General features: G+C 43.8%; 1 protein-coding gene across 2 annotated transcripts; it reads left to right on the top strand.

Annotated features, from left to right (window-relative positions):
- Window positions 1-626: 626 nt before the first annotated feature.
- PCMTD2 (protein-L-isoaspartate (D-aspartate) O-methyltransferase domain containing 2) lies at window positions 627-20,482 on the top strand. 2 transcript variants are annotated; one of them, XM_075901028.1, is made up of 6 exons: window positions 627-783; window positions 4,631-4,970; window positions 7,816-7,918; window positions 12,297-12,468; window positions 14,427-14,550; window positions 17,309-20,482. In XM_075901028.1, the coding sequence occupies exons 2-6, from the start codon at window positions 4,664-4,666 to the stop codon at window positions 17,689-17,691; spliced, it is 1,089 nt and encodes a 362-aa protein (XP_075757143.1). In that variant the 5' UTR covers window positions 627-783; window positions 4,631-4,663; the 3' UTR covers window positions 17,692-20,482. The 2 variants fall into 2 exon arrangements, with proteins under 2 accessions (XP_075757143.1, XP_075757144.1); XM_075901029.1 differs by lacking the exon at window positions 627-783 and adding an exon at window positions 2,081-2,120.
- Window positions 20,483-20,581: the final 99 nt, after the last annotated feature.

Consider the following 20,581-nt stretch of genomic DNA (forward strand, 5'->3'; position numbering starts at 1 on the left):
TTTTCCGCAAAAAATCCCCGATGGCCATTTTTGCGATCGGGGCTTTTTTGCGGAAAACAATACTATGCTGTCTACACTGGCCCTTTTGTGCAAAAGTCTTTCGGAAAAAGACTTTTGCCTGAACGGGAGCAGCATAGTATTTCCGGAAAAGCACTGATAATTTTACAGGAGATTGTCAGTGCTTTTCCGGAAATTCAAGCGGCCAGTGTAGACAGCTGGCAAGTTTTTCCGCAAAATCAGATGATTTTGCGGAAAAACTTGCCAGTCTTGACACAGCCCAGAGGTGTGTGCAGCTACAGGGCTGCAAAGGGAGCGTGCAAATAAAAGTAACCCCCCAGCTCTTGACAAAACCCTTAATTTTGAAGCCAGGCTGCTGCCTTGGGCCTGTGGGGCAGGGTGAAGAGGGACCCAGCAGAGCTGGGATCTGGGTCCAGGGGTGCCTGTGTGCTGGGGGCGCAGGGACAGACGTGGGGGGGGGGGTTGTGTGTGCGTGGAGGTGGGTGTGTCGCTCCAACACGTCTCCACTCTCCTGCCTGCTCTGCGCGTGGAGCTCAGTGGTTACGCTCCCCTCCGCTGCAATGGTACATTCCATAATCTCACCTCCCTCTCTCCCCCCCCCCCCCGCGGTCTCGTCCGTTATCCCCGCGCCGTTGGTCCGCTCCGCGGCTGCGCACTGGCGCTGCCTGGGGGCTCCCAGCTGGGGGAGTGTTTACAGCTGCCCGCCGGAGCCGGAGGGCTGAGGAGAGCCGGGCCGGTGCGGGGAGCCGCTGCCCCAGCGCCCAGGTAGAGCCCAACCGCCGGCTGCCGGGCCCAACCGCCCTCGCCGCACGGGGCCCCTCCCCCTGCAGGCCCCTGGTGGGGGGGAGGGGAGACCCCGCCCCATCGCCCCTTGCTGGGGGGAGGGGCTTGGAGACCCCCCCCCCCCCGGTCCGTTGGGGTCTCCTCACACTGGGGCAGCGGCCTCAGTCAGGTCCCCCCCCCCCACCTGCCCCGGCAGCCGCGACCCTACAATAATATAATACTGGGCGGGGGGGTGTGGTGACCTGGTCAACCTCTCCCCCCCCATCGCAACGGGCGAGGCCCCCCCCCCCCCGTTGTGGCAGCGCCGAGGCGGGGTGCGCTCTGCTTAGGGACGTTGCCTGGCTAGGAGGGAAGACGGGGCACAGCCGTGTGTGTGACACACGCACACACACATACACACGCAGACACATACACACGCACACGCAGACACATACACACGCACATACGCACACGCATACACACACACACACACATACACACGCAGACACATACACACGCACACACACACACACATACACACACACGCACACACACACACACACACACGTGTCACGGGGTCTGGCAGGGAAAGTAACACGGGGGTGCAGAGCGATGTGAGGGGGGGGTCAGTGAGAGGGGCATGACTCCGTCCCCCCTGAAGTGGGTCCCTGTCTCTTATTCTTCCTTGCCCAGCTGGGCTGTGGCAGTCCCACCCGTCGGACCCAGCTGTCCGAAAGCTGCCTGGCCATGCCTTGCCTGGCTCTGAGCGCCTTCCAAGCGTGTGGTGAGCTCTTTTCAGGCTTGGTAATAAACCTTTCGGAGATGGTTGTGTGCGCCTGCAATCCAAACATAACTGCTCCGATGATCAACTCTTTATTTTTTTCTCAGAAGAGGCAAGAAAGAGCGTGGCACCATCTAAATTGTGGGTGGCATCGCCATTCCTGGAGGGTGCACCGCTCACAAACCGCGCTGTTCTGGTAGTGATCAGAACTGTGGCAGGCACATTCCAGAGTAATGTGACCTGGAACGCTCTGATCGGTACAGAAATCCATAGTCTGCCCAAGAGCTGCAAAAGAATGCAACTACAGAATTAAAAGAGCTATAATCAAAGGTACTTTCCCCCAGCTATCAGCTTAGGAAAGCAAATGTGTAGCTGTTGGGAAAAATAACTTTAGGGTATGTTTTAAAATTCTGCATGTACAGTAGATTTTTCCTGCAAAATGAAGACTGGTTTGTGCTGTGGAAATAATCATTTCAAATCCTTCTTTGCACCCTAGGTCTCATCTACACTACCAGTATAACTTAGGGACCCTGATACAACTTGATTGTCCCCTGACCAGGTGACAAATTAACAATTGTGTGTAGAGTGGATTTAAACGTTGGTGTCCTCATAACTGGGCTAAGGCCTGGTCAGAGGATAAAAATGTTTTAGGTGGGACTTGCGGTTTCTTGATGGATTCTAGTGTATAGTGGACTGTAAAACCATAACACTGAAACTGGGTTGTGATACTGAAGCAAAAAAACAAACAGGATTTGTTTAACCTTGTCAGGAAGCCACACTTTTGAGCCCTGGTAGGACCACAGCCATACTTCGCTATTGTATTTAAACATGGAGATTTTAATAGTGTAAAAAGGGCCTGAATGGAGGGAAGGAGATAAACATACTCAAGACAATAGTGTGCACAAAGAAAAGCTAAGAAAAACAAGGTCTTAAGAGATGGAAGGAATTTTCTATACGTAGTAATTAATTGCAAAGAATACTACCTAAAGGCACCAAACCACCAACCATACTATTATTCAGAAATTAATAACTGGAGTGGAAAAGGGATGAGGGAAGATTCCTGTTTCCTGAAAACAGGGTGGGGGAGAAATATCCAAAATCCTATTAATGTTTTAATGCACTTTGAGGCATACATTTATTAAACAGGCTAACAGTCTTTCCTAAGAACTTGAGTCAAGTTGTTCATGCCTCATATCTGTTTGCAAACAGATAGGATAAGAACTCTCTGGGTGTGTCTAGACTGGCAAAAACTTGCCAGCTGTCTGCACTGGCCGCTTGAATTTGCGCAAGAACACTGACGATCTAATGTAAGATTGTCAGTGTTCTTGCACAAATACTTTGACATTCCCACTCAGGGATAAGCCCTCTTGCAAGAGGGCCAGTGTAGACAGGACAGGAATTTTTTGCGTAAGAAAGCCCCGATGCGTAAAATGGCGATCGGGGCTTTCTTGAGCAAAATGGCGTCTAGACTGGCCACGGATGCTTTTGCGCAAAAGCACTTTTTGCGCAAAGGCACCCGTGCCAATCTAGACACTCTTTTCGGAAATACTTTTAACGGAAAAACTTTTCCGTTAAAAGCATTTCCGCAAAATCATGCCAGTCTAGACGCATCCTCTGAGAACAGATGTGTTGACATTTTCTTGAATCTTGCAGCAATTGTTTTTATTTCTTTTGAAACTGGTAAGGTATGATTTTTTTTCTCTAGTTCATTTTGTAGAACATTTTAGCTGTGGGCAGAGCTACTGAATCTAGAAAACAGCACTACAATTGCTGCTTATGCAGTTATTGTTAGCACTGCAAAGCAGTGCAAATGAAAATTCGTATTGTACTTTCTGGAATGGAACTTTTTAGTGTGTAGGAAACAACCAGATTAATTTGGAATTATAAATTAAAGTGCTTACCCTCTGTAACTCATTCTTTAAAAGCTGAAGATGTACTGTGTGAGTGTGTGTCCTACATAGAAAATAAGTGCTTTGAGTTCTTTTTTCCAAAATGAATTATGAGTCTGTAAAAAGTGACATCAGCAGTGTCATGAATTTGTAAAGGCCAGATGTGGTTGAAATAGTTTCTAAGGCAGTTGATCTCACTTAACTCTTAGAAGAGACCATGAGAAATTGCACTCATTCTGAGGAAAGTTCTTTCCAACAGTTACTCTCTCTTCTGTGGATATGTATTTTTTTCACTTCTGCTTGTGCCCCTTGATTCTCATCATCATCTTATGTAATGTATATCCATGGACTTAACATCATGTGATGTTCTCCTTTACCCTTAAAGGAAATTTGGAAGGCGTTCTGATTCCTTTTTCTGCCTGTTTCTTTTGCAGTCTGTCAACCACTTTCTGGTGTTACTCAAACAAGTATCCTAGATGATCTTTGAAAATTAGCAAACACAAGCCATGTTTGTATTCCTTATTTTTTATTATGAGTGCTTGGACTCCATACTGGAAAAGGATGAATATGAATGGGAACTAGAATCCATAATCTTACTGAGCTGCTTAAGTGGAAACAGTGACTAACATGGTAGTAAAAAAGTCTCAGGGGGGTAGCTGTGTTAGTCAGTAACTACAAAAAACTTTTAAAAACAACAGTGATCCTGTAGCACCTTAGACACTAGCCAACAAATATATAGAAAATATCGTGAGCTTTCGTGGGCACAACCTACTTCTTCAGATGACAAATATCTGAAATATTTGTCACCTGAAGAAGTGGGTTGTGCCCACGAAAGCTCATGATACTATTCATATATTTTATTATAGTAAAAAGTTCGTGCCACTAGAGGAGGATATTATGCAACTAAAATATGAATATTATGACCTTCCTCCCCCCCCCCCCCCAACCCCTGTATGTGATTCTGAAACTCCAGGTACCAGATCTAAATGATTTTGTTTTTAAGAGCTGATAATGTTTTTTAAGTGAGCTTTTGAGTATATGTTCCTTTCTAACGTTTCTATGTTGATATTTTTGCAAAGGAGTTGTCTTCTTTTTAGGACTTTAAGTTGCTTTCTGTTCAGCTGCCTTAGTGCTTATAATGGTGTAAAATGTCTTCTGTTGCTCATCTTCCCCATCCCAGTTTAATTTTAGAACTTGCTAAAAATTGTTGAAGATGGGAGGCGCAGTGAGTGCGGGAGAAGATAACGATGAGTTAATTGATAACCTAAAAGAAGCACAGTACATCCGGACAGAGTTAGTGGAGCAGGCATTCCGTGCCATTGATCGAGCACACTACTATCCTGAGGAGTTTAAGGACAATGCTTACAAAGACCTGGCTTGGAAACATGGAAATATTCATATCTCTGCACCATGCATTTACTCTGAAGTGATGGAAGCTTTGGATCTAGAGCCAGGACTGTCGTTCTTGAATCTGGGCAGTGGAACCGGTTATCTGAGTTCTATGGTTGGACTCATCTTGGGTAAATAGCTTTTTCAGGTTAATTATTGATTAAATTATCTTTTATTTACATGATAGTAGGAAACATTCCTCTCTTTAATTTTAAGATTTTAAATTGGGTCCAAGTGCAATTAAAGAAACTTGACAAATTAAACAAGATTCAGGAAACCTAGTGAAGACTCAAAACAGATGATGAAGTGCACAGCTAATTATCATGGCTTCCTATTGAGACGGGTTTAAGCTTGCTGGGGAAGATCAAGGTGACAGGAGTGGAAAGAGACAATTTTGTGTGGACTGGTGATTGAGTTTGGACAGAGAGGGTCCTGACTCTACATCTGTACCCCCATTTATTCTTAATTAATTGTAGCCAGTCTGAGATACATTTAAAGGATCTGATTATGATCTTGCAAGCTAATTTATACCAGTGTATGAAAATCAGTACCCTGATACCAAGTTCTACAGTTAGTACCAGAGTGCAGTCAAGGTGATGCTTCAAAATACAATTTAACAAATTGTCTTATGTCTTAATAGAAGAAGAGTGATAGTGGCTGCCCAAAGTTAGTAATCTCCTTTTTCCCTTTCCTTCCTCTAGACAAACACATAGCAGTAAATATGTAAGTAGAATAGCTCTTCTAGTGTATAAAAGCATGGCTGATCACACCGAGTTAAACATGAAAATGAAGCGAATCACCTTACATTCTCATGATGACCGTAATCGTTGTGTGTAGAGAACTGTTAACATAAATTTCAAGCTGCATTGATCCTTGTGAAATCCAAAGTCACTGCTTACACACTGCTTCTGATTTCCAGTACAACTGCTAATGGCAGGAGTGTCTCCATTATCCTCCTGGCTGTGGTTGGAAATTTTAATTGTTTAAAAGTTTGGAGTTGAGTCTTAGTCCCACTTGCAGTGAATGGTCATGGAACTGGGACTTACTTATTGATTCGCAACAAGATTTGACAGACTTAATTAGAATATGAACATTTATAACTTCAGGGCCTTTGAACTATTTTCCCCTTAAAATTAGCAAGCCTCTCTCATCTCAAAAGTATGGATGGATTTGTATAGCTCTAATTATAATGTTAGTATGGCTGTTGTCTTCAGTGCCTAGCAGCAGTACTCTTAAGTTGTACATCACTGTAATTCTGCAACAATTTCCTTTCAAATATTTGAAGGCAAATTGCCATATTATGTGTTTTTCTTTGTTATGTCGGATTGTGTTATGTAAAGTCACATGACATGACTGGATTGAACTTGTTATGTCTTATTAAACAAGGATTCAGTTTGTCAAAATATGGAGGTCACGGGGACTGATCTGTTTCTAATGCAGAGTCAAACTCTTCAAAACAAAAATAATCAAATTACAATTAATTCCCTAGGATATTATAATCTTCTGGAAGCCACGATACTTCCTTTTTTGCCTTCTGTAAAATTTAGACTCCCAGCACTTCAGAGAATCAAAATATTGCTAACCAGCATTGCCTCTAACTGATGTAATACAAAGGTGTTCTAAGCTCTGTTCAGATTCCTGTAATGTTCAAGTTCTTTCTGCTGTAATGCAGAATACTAAATTTTACTTATGGCATACTAAGTAAGTGTCCTTCCCTTGTTTTTATGGAACTTAGATTCACCCTTTGTACTTCTCTAATATAATATAGATGAAAGTGATATTTCCAACTTATTAATCACTTTTGGTCTGATGTTTTTTCTCTCTTGTTAATTACTAGTGGCATCTAAGATTATTATAACTGAAAAATAAAAGATAAACAACTTTAGTTCTGTGGGAATTACTTGTTGCATTTGGCAACACATCTCGTGGTGGTTTTAAGCCAAGCCGCTTTCCCTTGTTGGAAAGACCCTTATAAATATGGTAATACAAACAGAAAAATCCTTTAAAAACATTTTTAAAGATTTTTTTTTTAAGTTCAAGCTCTCTCCTTTAAAGGTTGCTCTGTCAGAAATTTGAACTATATATTATCCAATTAAAAACAAATAAAGTAGTTTCCTGTAAGAGGAATGAGTCGGATTTCTAGAGCTAGCTAAAATTACCACGTGAGCTATAACTCTTGCCAAGTTTTGATCCTAGGCATAACTAATTTATTCATTTCATTAAGCATTTTGTTTATTAAAATATTTGTGCTCTCATACTATACTGGGTCAGACCAAAGATTCATCTAGCCCAGTATCCTGTTTTCCGACAGTGGTCGGTGTCAGGTGCTGCAGAGGGAATGAACAGAACAGGTATCATCAAATGATCCCTCCCTTGTCACCCACTCCCAGCTTCCAGCAAACAGAGGCTAGGGACACCATCCCTGCCCATCCTGGCTAATAGCCATTGCTGGATTCTCCTTCATGAATTTATCTCGTTCTTTTTTTTGAACCCTGCTAAAGTCTTGACCTTCACAACATCCCCCGGCAGAGATTTCCACAGGTTGACTGCATTGTGTGAAGAAATATGTCCTTTTGATTTGTTTTAAATCTGCTGCCTATTAATTTCATTTGGTTACCTCTTGTTCTTGTATTATTGGAAGAAGTATTGGTTATTTCCCACTGCATTAATCTTTAGTGATTTACAGTGTATTCTTTATTTTCTACAGCAGTGGTACGTCGGTGATATCAGCATTCCTATCTCACTGTTTGCTGCATGAGTAGGAGCATACTAGTCACAAAAGGTTGATTCACGTTCAGGCACTAGCCCTCTGTAATAGTTAATGGCGCTGCAGATCTCAAAACAAAAGTTTTGAATTATAGAAACCTTTTTAAGGAGCAGTTTATCTGAAACAAGTTGAGAAAGTAACAGGAATCAATTGTGCTGGGCTTTATCCCGTTGGCCATATAACCATTTTCTTTCTTTTTAAACTTGCAGGTCCTTTTGGTGTTAACCATGGCGTGGAGCTTCATTCTGACGTTATAGAGTATGCAAAGCAAAAATTGGACTACTTCATCAGAACAAGCGACAGCTTTGACAAGTAAGAGTAGAGAATACCTGTGGCATCCACTTCATGATTTTGCATTTAATAATTATCACTAAGGACTACTAGCTCTTTGGGTAGCACTCCTGGCTCATACGCAAGAACTCCAGATTTAAGGGTGATTTGAGGACACTGGCTCCTTAGACTTTCTGAGCTTGCAGTATGTAATAACATTGTAAGCTGACGGGTATGTGGGAGGAGGGAGGTTAAGAAGTTTTTGCTATGTTGTTGTATTCTTAGCCATTCTAATACCACACAGGTTAAGAGAAGCTAAAACTGGTTATTGGCAATAAGACTTAATTACAGCCAGTGTATTGAGGCTGGAAGTGGTGATAGCCATCTGTCTAAAAAATTTCAGAGGGGATAGCCGAGTTAGTCTGCAACAGGAAAAACATAAAAAACAACAAATAGTTTAGTAGCACTTTAAAGACTAACAAAACATGTAGATGGTATCATGAGCTTTCGTGGGCACAGCCCACTTCTTCAGATGACCAGAGTGTTGGAAGTCCAGAGCCAAGAATAAATAAGGGGAAGGAGGAAAAAAATTGGAAGCGGGGGCTGGGGGAAGACAGTGGTTAGATATGCTTCAAAAAATAGCTGAGCCATGATATTTGCGATCTCTCAGCCTGAATCCCACCAAAGAGTGTAAAGTAATTTCCAAGTTGCTCTAATATGGTTTATTGGGGAAAAAAAATCTAAGAAAGAAATGTTATATCTAGAGGCCTGTTAGAAATATCAGTGACTCTGCAATGCAACTACAAAAGGAGGGGGAGTTGAAGGTATTAAAGATGGGGTCATTTAGATAAGATCCTGGCCCATCTATTTTATATTAAAACTATTGTCAAAAAGGATAGGTGGTCTAGTGTTCCCATTAAAATCCTTTTAATAAAATTTGCCTTGTATCCAAGTCTGTGTACAAACTTCTGATGACTTCATAATACTGAAGCAACTATGTAGTCAAACAAATTGGCCAATTATTCATTGTTTATATACGTTGAGGGGAGTAAGAAAAATAATTTATAAAAGCACACTGTTCTACATCTGACCAACTGGTAATTCAGGGTACACCTACACAGCAACATTATTTCAAAATAACTCAGTCTGTGTCTATGCAGTAGGCAATTATTTAAAAATAATGTTGAAGTGCTGTCAAGCTGGAGGACTTCTTACTCCAGCTCCAGTAACCCTCATTGTACGAAGAGTAAGGGAAGTTGGAGGAGGCGTGCTGACCCTGTGGGCTCCCAGCGGGAGCTGCTGGGAGCTGACAGGACTGGCAGCCCATGGGGTTGGCAGGATTGGCAACCAACCACTGGGAGCGCATGGACTGTGTAACTGACTTGGTTCCACGGTTAATTTTTTCTAACCTTTTTTATATCCCTATTCTTGAAGTCTGTTTCTTTTGTAATTCTAACATATTTTAGTCGGCTGGCTGTCTCCAAGGACCAAAGGTGGCACAACTGTATATTTTGTCATTATTGACACATCAAATGTAGGGGTGGTTATAGTCTTTGTGAATTCTGACCATTCTGCAAAATCAAATATTAACCCAAAATTGTTCTTTTTTTCTTAAACTATATGAGAAATACTCTAGTATACGAATTATTGTCTGAACTGTGAATTCACAGTGAAAACCTGGCTCAGTTGAAATGGATAGTAAAACTCCCATTGATTTCAGTGTGGACAGCATCTCACTCTTAGGCTATGTCTACACTGCACACTTATTTTGGAATAAGCTGTTCTGGAAGAAATACTCCAAAATAGTTTATTTTGAAATAACTCGTCTACACAACAGGGAAGCCTCAAAATTAGTCCAAGGCTGGCTCTCCTAATGTGGACGTGCTACCTCGATTTAGAGCCCCAGGAAGCACTGGGGAATGATTACTTTGAATGGGCCTGAGGGAGGAGCTATTTCGAAATAGCAGCAGTTGCGCATTCACACTACAGGCAGTCCCCGGGTTACGTACAAGGTAGGGACTGTAGGTTTGTTCTTAAGTTGAATCTGTATGTAAGTCGAAACTGGCATCAGCCGCTGCTGAAACTGATCAGTTTCAACAGCCGCTGAATCTGGACACCAGTTCCACTTACATACAGATTCAAGATAAGAACACCAGGCGTCCCCAAGTCAGCTGCTGCTGAAACTGATCAGCAGCTGATTCCAGGAAGCCCAGGGCAGAGCAACTCTGCTTCGGTCTTCCTGTAGTCAGCCGCTGGTCAGTTTCAGCAGCGGCTGACTTTGGGACGCCTGGGGCAGAGCAACTTGGGTGCTGCTGGCTTGGTCCAGTAGCGCGGCTGCTCCTCGGAGCTACTGGACCAACCCAGCAGCACCCCAGCTGCTCTGCCCCAGGCATCCTGATTCAGCCACTGCTGAAACTGATCAGCAGCTGAATCAGGACGCCTGGGGCAGAGCAGCTGGGGTGCTGCCGGGTTGGTTCAGTAGCGCCAAGAAGCGGTGCTGCGGGACCAACCGGCAGTGCCCCACCTGCTCTACCACAGGCCCCCGGCTTTGCTCCACGTCTCCCTGGTCTGCTGGGGGGGCACTAGCTGCGTCCCCCCCCAGCAGACCAGGGAGACGTGGAGCAAAGCTGCGGAGGACCCGGGCCGAACCGTGGCGCTTCCAGATCAGCGCCGCGGTCCGGCCCCGGTCCTCCGCGGCTTTGCTCAGCGTCTCCCTGGTCTGCAGACCAGGGAGACGCTGAGCAAAGCCACAGAGGACCCGGGCGGACCTGCAGCTTCCAGATCAGCTGAAAGCGCTGCGGGTCCTGCCTGGGTCCTTCGCTGCTCTGCTCAGCGTCTCCCTGGTCTGCAGACCAGGGAGACGCTGAACAGAGCAGCGGAGCACCCGGGGCCGGACCCGCGCCGCTTCCAGCTGATCTGGAAGCGGCGCGGGTCCAGCCGGGTGCTCTGCCACTTTGTTCAGCGTCTCCCTGGTCTGCAGACCAGGGAGACGCTGAACAAAGCGGCGGAGCACCCGGGGCCGGACCCGCGCCGCTTCCAGATCAGCTGGAAGCGGCGCGGGTCCGGCCCCGGGCGCTCCGCCGCTTTGTTCAGTGTCTCCCTGTTCTGCAGACCAGGGAGACGCTGAACAGAGCGGCGGAGCACCCGGCAGGACCCGCGCCGCTTCCAGCTGATCTGGAAGCGGCCACGGGTCCGGCCCCCGGTGCTCCGCCGCTTTGCTCCCGTCTCCCTGGTCTGCTGGCTCTGCCAGCAGACCAGGGAGACAGGGAGCAGCTTTTCTCACCCCGGAGAAGGCGGGCGGCGGGACCAGGCGTCCCGCTGCTCTAGTTCTCCGGGGCGAGAAATCCCCGTTCGTAACTACGGATCCGACATAAGTCGGATCCGCGTAACTCGGGGACTGCCTGTACTGCTATTCCGAAATAGCTATTTTAGAAGAGGCATTACTCCTTGTGGAATGAGGTTTACAAAATCCGGAATAAGCCACCCATTATTTCGATGATATTTCGAAATAACGTTGCTGTGTAGATGCACCCTTAGTGTTGAAACCTATTTAGCCAGTTAAGGAAAAATGCATGGAAAACCTAGCCGAAGACATACTGGTTTCAGTTTTAAAAGAGGTTAGCGTTCAAATTACATGAGTTATATTTATATTTATGCACAGATATTATAACTGGGCCCACAAATAGGGTAATTTTATGACCAGTCCCAATCCTGACTATTTGCATAAGCAGTTATCCAGGATATGTGTTAAGATCATACATACACCTGACATCTTTGGAAACTCTCATATATGAGTAATTTCATTATCATTCTAGCCTAGAGGGCCTCAGATTGTGGCCCTTTTCTGGTACAGGTTGGACCTCCCTGGTCTAGCACCCTTGGGACCTGACCAGTCCTAGATGAGAGATTTTGCCAGACCGGTCATTTCTTGCCCCCAGCCCCCTCCAACCCTTGCCCAACTACTGGCCTCCCAGCTGGTTCCTCGCTGACCCCTGCTGCCCTGTCAGCTGCCACTGCCCTACCAGGCAGCCCTCCCACCTCTGCGCAGCGGGCACTCGCTGCAGCTCCCGGCTCCTGCTGCCATACCGGGCAGCTCCACTACCTCTGCATGCCAGGCTCCCCTTGCCCTAGTGGGCAGCCCCACTACTGCGCATGAGGCTCCCGCTGCTCTGCTGGGAACCCCGGCTGCTGTGCGTCAAGCTCCCGCTGCTCTGCCAGCCAGCAGAGCTCCCAGGCGCTAGCTCTCCACCCGGGCTGTCTAGTGCGGCAGCTTCCATGGTCCAGAAGGAGTTTCAACCTGTATTCTATAGAAAGTAACTTTTTGAAATTCAGGAAATTGGGTCTTAGGAGGGAAAATCGTCAATGAAATTTCTTTTCTCACCAAGCCACAAGTGTTATAATTGGGCTGCTTCTTTTTCAGATTTGAATTCTGTGAGCCTTCCTTTGTTACTGGCAATTGTTTAGAGATCTCTCCAGAGTCTACTCAGTATGACCGTGTTTACTGTGGTGCTGGGGTACAAAAAGAACATGAGGACTACATGAAGAATCTGCTGAAAGTTGGGGGAATTCTTGTCATGCCACTTGAGGAAAAGGTCGAGTGCCTCTTTACCTGTGATTTTGATTTCTTTATTCTTATTTAGTCTGTAGTTCACTACATTCTTTAGAGGCAACTGTTTGGCATATCAGCTCTTACAGTAAGTCTGTAGTAGGAATAAAAAGAGCAATTTCCAGAAACTGAATTACAGGAGGCCCCCGACCACCCAAGTTCTGACCCCCCGCACTTACAACCATTTTTGTAAGTGCAGAAGGGGCCAGAAACCCCCGACTTGCGTCCTTGGCCTGCATTTACGACGGCGCCCGGCGCCTATCGTAAATGCGGGTTCGAGTTACGACACCCCCGGAACCAATCACATCTCAAGTTTTAATTGTTACAAAGTGTGCATATTTCTACCAGACAGTCCTTTTTCAGGGCTTTGGCATTTAATTTTGAAGTGAATTGTGAAACTACTCTTAAGTTGTTAACACTTCATTTTTGTACTTCTTCAAGAATGTGTCAGTCAAAGTTTGTTGAAGTGAGGTATCATAGCACAGTTTCTGCTTTACAGTGGTAAATTAACACTGTGCATAAAAATATTTTTATAGTAAGTATTTGGAAAAGGAAGGTAATGTTTCAGTTTTGGGTTGAGTTGTAACAATATGAATCTTACATCTTTTCATATTTTTCATTTGGGGCTAGAAGAGGGAGAAAACACTGAATTATAAATTTGGTTTCAAATTACCCGTAGCTTGAATTTCTGATTCTCTGTTTTTAAACTACTTCATAAATAGATTTTTGCAAATGAATAGTGTAGTGTCTTGTTATATTTATTATAACCAGCAAATAACTTTTAAATTATAAATCAGGAATACTTAATGTTTGATCATTTCTTTTAAGCATTTGAGTCAACTTCACAAATTATCTTCTAAAGGGCCATCCAATATACCAACATTCTGAAGTGCCAGTGAGCATTTTGTGCACCTAAACTGGGTAATTTCTGGGTATTTGAAAATATACCTGATTTATGCATGTAAACATTAGAGGTGTTAAGAAGGCCAGTTAAAAACTTGAACTAAGAAGTTAAAGATTAGCTAAAACCTTTTCCTTCACTATTAAAGACATAAAAAAGTTTTTTTGCTTGAATAAATCTGGGTTTAGTTGTTTGTTTTTCTCTATTTATAGTGTACACTGTTGGAGATTTGTCTAGTAGGAAATTTGTTCAGAGTTTCAGATACAGCAAGTGAGAACTGGACAAGGAAAATGTGTCAGCCTACTTTGCCAAACAGGAAGTATTCAAAATAGTTGCAAGTCATCGGTTAAGTAAACAGCAGCCTGTAGCCAAAACTGCTGCTGATACAAAATGGGCTTTCTAGGCCTACCCTCTTTCTGCAGTGCAAAACTAACAAGACAATTATTAGACTACAGTTACTTTATCTGTTTGTTGCCTTCTTTGTGTCAGCAACAGCCTGTGGAGTCTGCTTTTCTTAGGATTATGGTGCTGTTATTTACTAGCCCAACTTGCCAGATACCAGTTTTTTTAATGCTCTGTCATTTTTAATGGTTTGCCAGAAATCATTGTTGATTTCAGACTATGAATAGCTATGTTAAAGCTTTCTAAACAAACATATCAAGAGATGCAATTCTTACATCTGTTTCAAACAGAAATGTATAGTCAAGGAACTGCTTAGTTTAGGATAGAAAGTGACATGGAGCCCCTTGTCTTCAAGTAGTTAGTTTCTGTCAGCAGTCTGCAGAAATCATTACCATTCAGAAGTTGTTAGATCACCTACACTATGGGAAATGAATTGGTGATCTTAATTCTATGCACACAACACAACCAACCAATATTGTTTGCAATAACTGTTTTGAAGCCAAGGAATAAATGTCTATGGGATATCAAGATTCTCTTTGCCTGAAATCTAAAAGGCAAACAATAGATTGTTCATTCTTTGCATAACAAATTAGCAGTCGATAACTGTTTGCATAGTGGACAACACTTTTTTTTTAATGCAGCTGACGAAGATAACACGTATTGGTCCTGCTGCGTGGGAAACCAAGAAGATCCTTGCTGTTTCTTTTGCTCCTCTGATTCAACCCAACCATGCAGATTCAGGGAAATCAAAACTTGTTCATTTGCGTAAGTAAAAATATTTATAGGCATATATGCTCTTCTTTCTGCTGTCCCCTTGGCTGTTAGTTTGATTTTTATCCAAGCATACTATTCCTAGGCAGCTGAGGTGCAGCTTCCTCCTCCTGGTGAAAACTGTGCAAGCTGTTTCATTCATTTGATGGCTGTTCAATTTTGTCCATAGTGTGCTGGACACCATTTTTTCTTTCAACGTATTTGAAGAGTTATGTTGTAGGAAAGCAAGTTACAAAACAAATCCAAAAATGTTAGTGTCTGCTCTATGAAATTGAAATTGTGTGTCTTTGTATTTTAAAATATTTTCCCTCCATTTTCACATTTTCAGCTTCCTGTTTGACAGACAGTACTGCCTTGCCCACGTAGTCATACATGGCATCTTAGGCTACGTCTACACTGCAGGCTTCTTGCACAAGAAGCCTTTTGTGCAAGAGGTTACATTGCATTGTGTCTACTTGAGGTTGGACCTCCCTGGTCCAGCACCATCGGGACCTGACCAGTCCCAAACGAGAGAATTTGCTGGACCAGGGGAGGTCTCCTGCCACTGGCCCCCAAACCCGTCACCTGCTACTGGCAGACTGCCCCAGCAGACACCCTGTCTTGCCCTCCCCCCAAACTGGCTGGGCTGCTTTCCCAGCTGCTGCTGGCTTCCTGGGCAGCACCAGCTCTGGCTTCTGCCACAGAGCTCTGACCCCACGCTCCAAGAGGCTGCTGGAGGACTCCGGCCCTGCGCTGTCGAGGGGCTCCAGCCTCGGCCCCGTGCTCCCGGGGGCTACCGCGCCAACCCAGGCTATTAGGAGAATCCCGCCCCGCAGCTGCCACGGGCTCCAGCCATAATCCTGCACTTTCCCCAGCTGGGCTGCCAACTTTGTTGTCCCGGGCCAGCTGGCTCTCCTGCCCTTAAGCTTCCAAGCTCTCTGGTCCAGGAGTATCTGTGGTCCTGCCGAACCAGAGTGCGCCAATTTTCGGAGGTGCAACCTTTACAAGGAGGCCTGCAAGTATTACATACTTTATTTTTTTCCCCCTTCCTTGCCCAGATCAGAAGAATGTCTGTGTGTTTTTTTTAAATCCACAATGGAACAGAATTTTCAGTGCAGGGATACATGTATGCAAGTGCAGTTTTTCTTTATATTGCATGAGAGACATAGAACTGTGCAGTGATATCGACCATTGCTGCACAAAAGAGGTGCAGAGTCCTCAGCCCCTGAAGAGGGTGGGTGTACACCCTATGTATCAGGCTCTCAAACTCTATTTACCTTAGGGCCAGGGCCAGTCTTCAAATCCTGCAAGTGGGCCAATGAGTGCCCCTCTGTGGCAGGGTTCTGGGGGGTGGGTATGTGTGCATCTCCACGTGTTCCTCCCACCCCACACATCTACCAGCCCTGCCTGCTGGTTTGTGCTCCTCCCTCCCTCCGCATCCCCTAGCTTTGCCTGCTGCCCCCCCAGGTGATTTAACTCCACCCCCGGGGACTCCATTGCCACCACTGGTAGCACAGCAGTGGTGCTAAGTGGCTTCTGTCTGCTAGCTCTGCGCCACTGCTGGCATGTCCCTATTGCCTGGGGGAGATGTGTGCAAAGCCACCTCGTACATAGGACAGTTCGGTGTAGCCACCCTGGGCCCCATGCTTGGGAGGGGTGGGGCGGCAGCAGCTGCCGCACCTGTCCAAATGATGGGATGGTCCTTCATTCTCAGGTTAGCCATGGAGAAATGGAGCAGGAGCCATGGAGAAATGGAGCTATGCAGCAGCCTGCTCTGCAGCTCCGCCATCTCCCATGCCAGCCCGCTCTTGGTCTGGGGCACACCGCTTCCTGCCACTGTGGTGAATTGGAGCAACCGGGCTGGCCTGGGAGATGGCCGCAGAGCCAAGGCTGCTGTGTTATGTTGCTTTTTGGCAGCTCCTGCTGCCGGGGTGAGTGCGGGGCGACCCGACACCTGCTGCAGCCTCATGCCAAGTTGCATCCTTTGGGGAAGGGGTGTGATGGGGGAAAGAGCAGACAAGGGGCAGGAAGAGGCACGGCAGAGACGGAGCAGGGGCTGGACTTCAGGGAAGGGTAGAGACACCCTCCAGAGCCACAGAGGTTTGTGTGCCAGCAGCTGTGTGCAGGCTGGATTGTGGAACTGCTCAGGCTGCAGATAGCCTTGGGCCATGAATTTGAGACCCCTGCTATCAGTCAGGTGCTTCTAGCTCCTTCTATCCAAGGATCTTGAAGCACGTTTCATATGCTAATGATGTAAGCCTACACATTTTGAAATAGATAACTTTTGTCAGTTTCTTCATCATTCTTAAGTGACTTGCCCAAAGTCATGAAATTAATCAGCGACAGAAATGGGAGTAGACTTTTTTCATGCTACTGAGAAGTCCAGAAACAAACTCCTCCACATTATGTACAGTCTAAATTGCAATCTCAAAGTCTAAAATTTTAAAATTAAAACACTGTTGCATAAAATAGGTTCCCTGATCATGTGAGTATAAAATACTAAATCTCTATTTTAAATATTTCATCCAGTGTCTACCTACTTCAGTTTATGCAAAGACTGGGATTTTGTGTTTGAACTTTTACTCTCATTTCCTTCTCTGTGCTCAGATTAAAGGAGAAGTGCCTATCACAAGTTTTTTGGGGAAAAGCTAAAGTTTAATCTGAATTGACAGATTGAAATAAAGCTTTTTTTAAATAAGCATGACAGGAAATTGATATAGTCTGAAACTGAGTAAAGCTTGTGCTGCTAGATTTTTTTTTCATTGTGTTATAGCACCAATGACTGTCCGCAGCCTACAGGATCTAGCTCGCATTGCCATCCGAGGAACTATTAAAAAGATAATACATCAAGAAACAATGAGCAAAAATGGAAACGGGCTGAAAAACCCTCCAAGGTTCAAACGAAGGCGTGTTCGCCGCCGTCGCATGGAAACCATTGTTTTCTTGGATAAAGAAGTCTTTGCCAGTCGCATCTCAAATGCCTCAGATGATAACAACAACTGTGAGGAGCTCGAGGAAGAGAGGAGAGAGGAGGAGGAAAAGGGTATCTCTGAACTGAAACCCGAACCCCCTGTAAACTTTCTGAGAGAGAAGGTCTTGAGTCTGCCTTTGCCTGATCCCTTGAAATATTACCTGCTTTATTACAGAGAAAAATAAGTTTCTTGTTCATAGAAAGCAGAAAGGTAGATATGAAAATAAAATACTTTGTAGGGCTTGACAAAAATGTGTACCACTTGCTTGCCTGTTAACATGACCACACATGGCAGTAGGCTGGCTGGGGAATGTGGCTGCTGTATACTTAAACATCATAGCTTTTTTAAGTTTCCTCTCTTTCTTGAGTGTATGCTATAGTTTTATCCTGCAGCAGTGTTTCCTTTTAAAAAGCAAGCCGATGAAGTGTTCAGTTGCTTAGAGTGAGAAGGATTTAATTCCCTGAAAACTAACTGCACAGAGATGTTTATTGAAATCTCTTGGTTCACTTTTACCAAATTTAAGTTTTTAAATATTCTTAGACAGTGCTCTAAAGACTTCATTGCCCATGCTCTCCTACTAACTTTGCCACAAACTGAGTATACATTTGGTTTCTTTTTTGAAGAACAATATTGGTACAGTCTGACCTGGTAAACCGTATTTCTTCCAGAAATCTGTGGAAAGCACAAAGATACAAAATCAGACTTTGATAGTTACTTTGGGTTATCCAGGTTTTGAACACTGAAGCAAAGCACTGGCCACCTTTTAGTTGGTGGGTCAGAGTGTAGCTTTAAACCTTACATTTTTTTCGATGTGGGGGAAAAGAATGTTTGCCAGGGAGTTGGTGCTTCCTTCATAGAAAACAGCTTCCTTGTAAAATCCAGCTTGAGGTGAGATTCCAGCTATGTAAGGTTTAGAAAGAAGTAAGGAGAGTGAACTTAATTCGGAGTTGCTAAACTGATCAGCCGAGTTGCCAAGTGTCCTAGGGTGATCAGGTTTGTGGCTGTTTTCTCTGGCATCGTTTACAATGAAATTCAGAAAAAAAAATAGCAAGGAGGAGGAGAAACATAGCAAGGAGCTGAACAAGGCTGGTTCTGATAGTGCACTCAGGAGACCTCACATGAGTTAATGTGTGACTCCTGTGCGGAACATAGAGTAAGGCAGGCAGTCTCAGGCATGGCTAGCTTGGACTGACTGAAGTAGCCAGTGTCCTGGGAAATGAACCAAACTTTGTTTCTCGGAGGTTGTGCAGAAAGTGGAAACAGGCTAGGAAGCCAAAGTGAGTGATTATGCTACTGATACACAATGTTTAAGTGCCCCATGTGGGGTTCTGCTGTAGCAAGGAGACTACAATGCTGTTTATGTATGTCTTGTCCTTGTAGGTTAGGAGGAACTAGATTTACAACCTTCCTAGTTCACTTCATTTTTGTTTCTTTAAGTAGCTTGTGTAGAAAGACTTGATAGCCAGCAAATTTCATGGAGTGTAAATTCTAATTTTTATTCTCAAGTCTTCCTGTAATGATGGTAGGAGATTTATAGTCATGTGTTGAGGGGAAGATTGCTTGATTAATTTTTCCTATTTGAAAAAAAAATCTATGTACAGTATTGGGGGCTAGAAGGAAACAATAGAGGCTGCGTTAATTCGAATCCCTCCTAGGTTAACAAAATAATAACCCTATCAGTAGATAATCCGGCTATATTAGAATAGTATTTCCTTATTAGCTGCAGTTGGTAGGCTTGATTTTTGATCTCATTTTGCATTGTCTCCTCAACTTGCTAAGAGGAGTGAATGAAGATTGTCTTGCCCAAAACATGTTAACCTGGACTTCAGTACATAGTACTGAGTCACACAATTTGCATTGACTGAGTTGTGTGTTTAAATCCTGTGCAACACTTTGAAAATGCAGAATTTAGCCTACGTGTCCAAGCAATGCTTTTATGCTTATTCGGTCCCTTTTAAGAAGTCTCCAAATACCCACTCTGTACTTGTGACAACTAACGTGTCTTTTCTATAGAAAACAATGTATGGCTGTCCAATAAAATCTCTATGAACTGCATTTTTTGTGGCCTCGGAGGATAGTATTTTCAATTCTGTTAAACATTTGTGTTTCATGTTTGTCATAGATACATATGCCTTTCTCTCCAGAGGCAAGACAGATTTTCACCCTTTGAGCAGCCTTTCGATTTGGGCTACTAAGTCCCCATCCAATTTATTAATTGAAGGCATTTCTACAAATACTGTGTAGAAGTCTCCTATTTTTGAAATGGTCAATAACAACTGGAAGTGGATGTTTATATGAATAATCCAATGTGTTGCTTCTGTTCCTTTATCTTTGCATTTGGCCCTGTTTGATGTTTTTCCCTATAACTATAAAAGAGATTTTGTCAGATTTTCACCAGATTTGCCTTCTTATAACATTTGCTAGATTTTGTAAGGCTCTTTAAAACACATAGAAACACATTTTTCCCATGTATAATTGAATACAGCAAATATATACACAAGCAATTTGGGTTCTAGGTTGTCAGTGTCCCATTGTCAAAAAACATGGTAGAAAATCTATATGTGTACTATAACTGTGAAATAGTGTAGTTTAGAGCCTGTAAATAAAGGGGAATTGTAAATATGATTTTCCCTGTGCACAAGCATTTGCACTGTAGTTTAGTACAGTAGATTTGTGTGTTTAGTAGATTAACTGTAGCATACTATTTTTTGTATAGTCTATTACCTGCCTTTCTGATGACTGATTATTTTTGTTTTTCACATAGTCTGCTTTTTAAATGTCATGTGACTTCTTTGTAGATTTTGATAGGCTACTAAGTACATAAGGAAACAAGCGTCAAACTGTTGAAATCTAATGTAAGTTGAGAAATAAGTGTGTAAAGCAATTTTTTTGTCATTTCTAAACTCATGAGGCATGCAAAAATGTTAAGCATTTGAAAAACAATTTTATTAAACCGGTGTTTCTATATCAATAAATGCAGTAATGACTTTTTAGCCTTCTTAACATTGCTTCTACATCGTGTTGTGCTAAGAATACTTTGCAAAAATATGTATTTTCAAAATTACAGGAAGACA

Source organism: Pelodiscus sinensis, chromosome 18, assembly GCF_049634645.1.
Source record: "Pelodiscus sinensis isolate JC-2024 chromosome 18, ASM4963464v1, whole genome shotgun sequence".
Classification (NCBI taxonomy): domain Eukaryota; kingdom Metazoa; phylum Chordata; order Testudines; family Trionychidae; genus Pelodiscus; species Pelodiscus sinensis.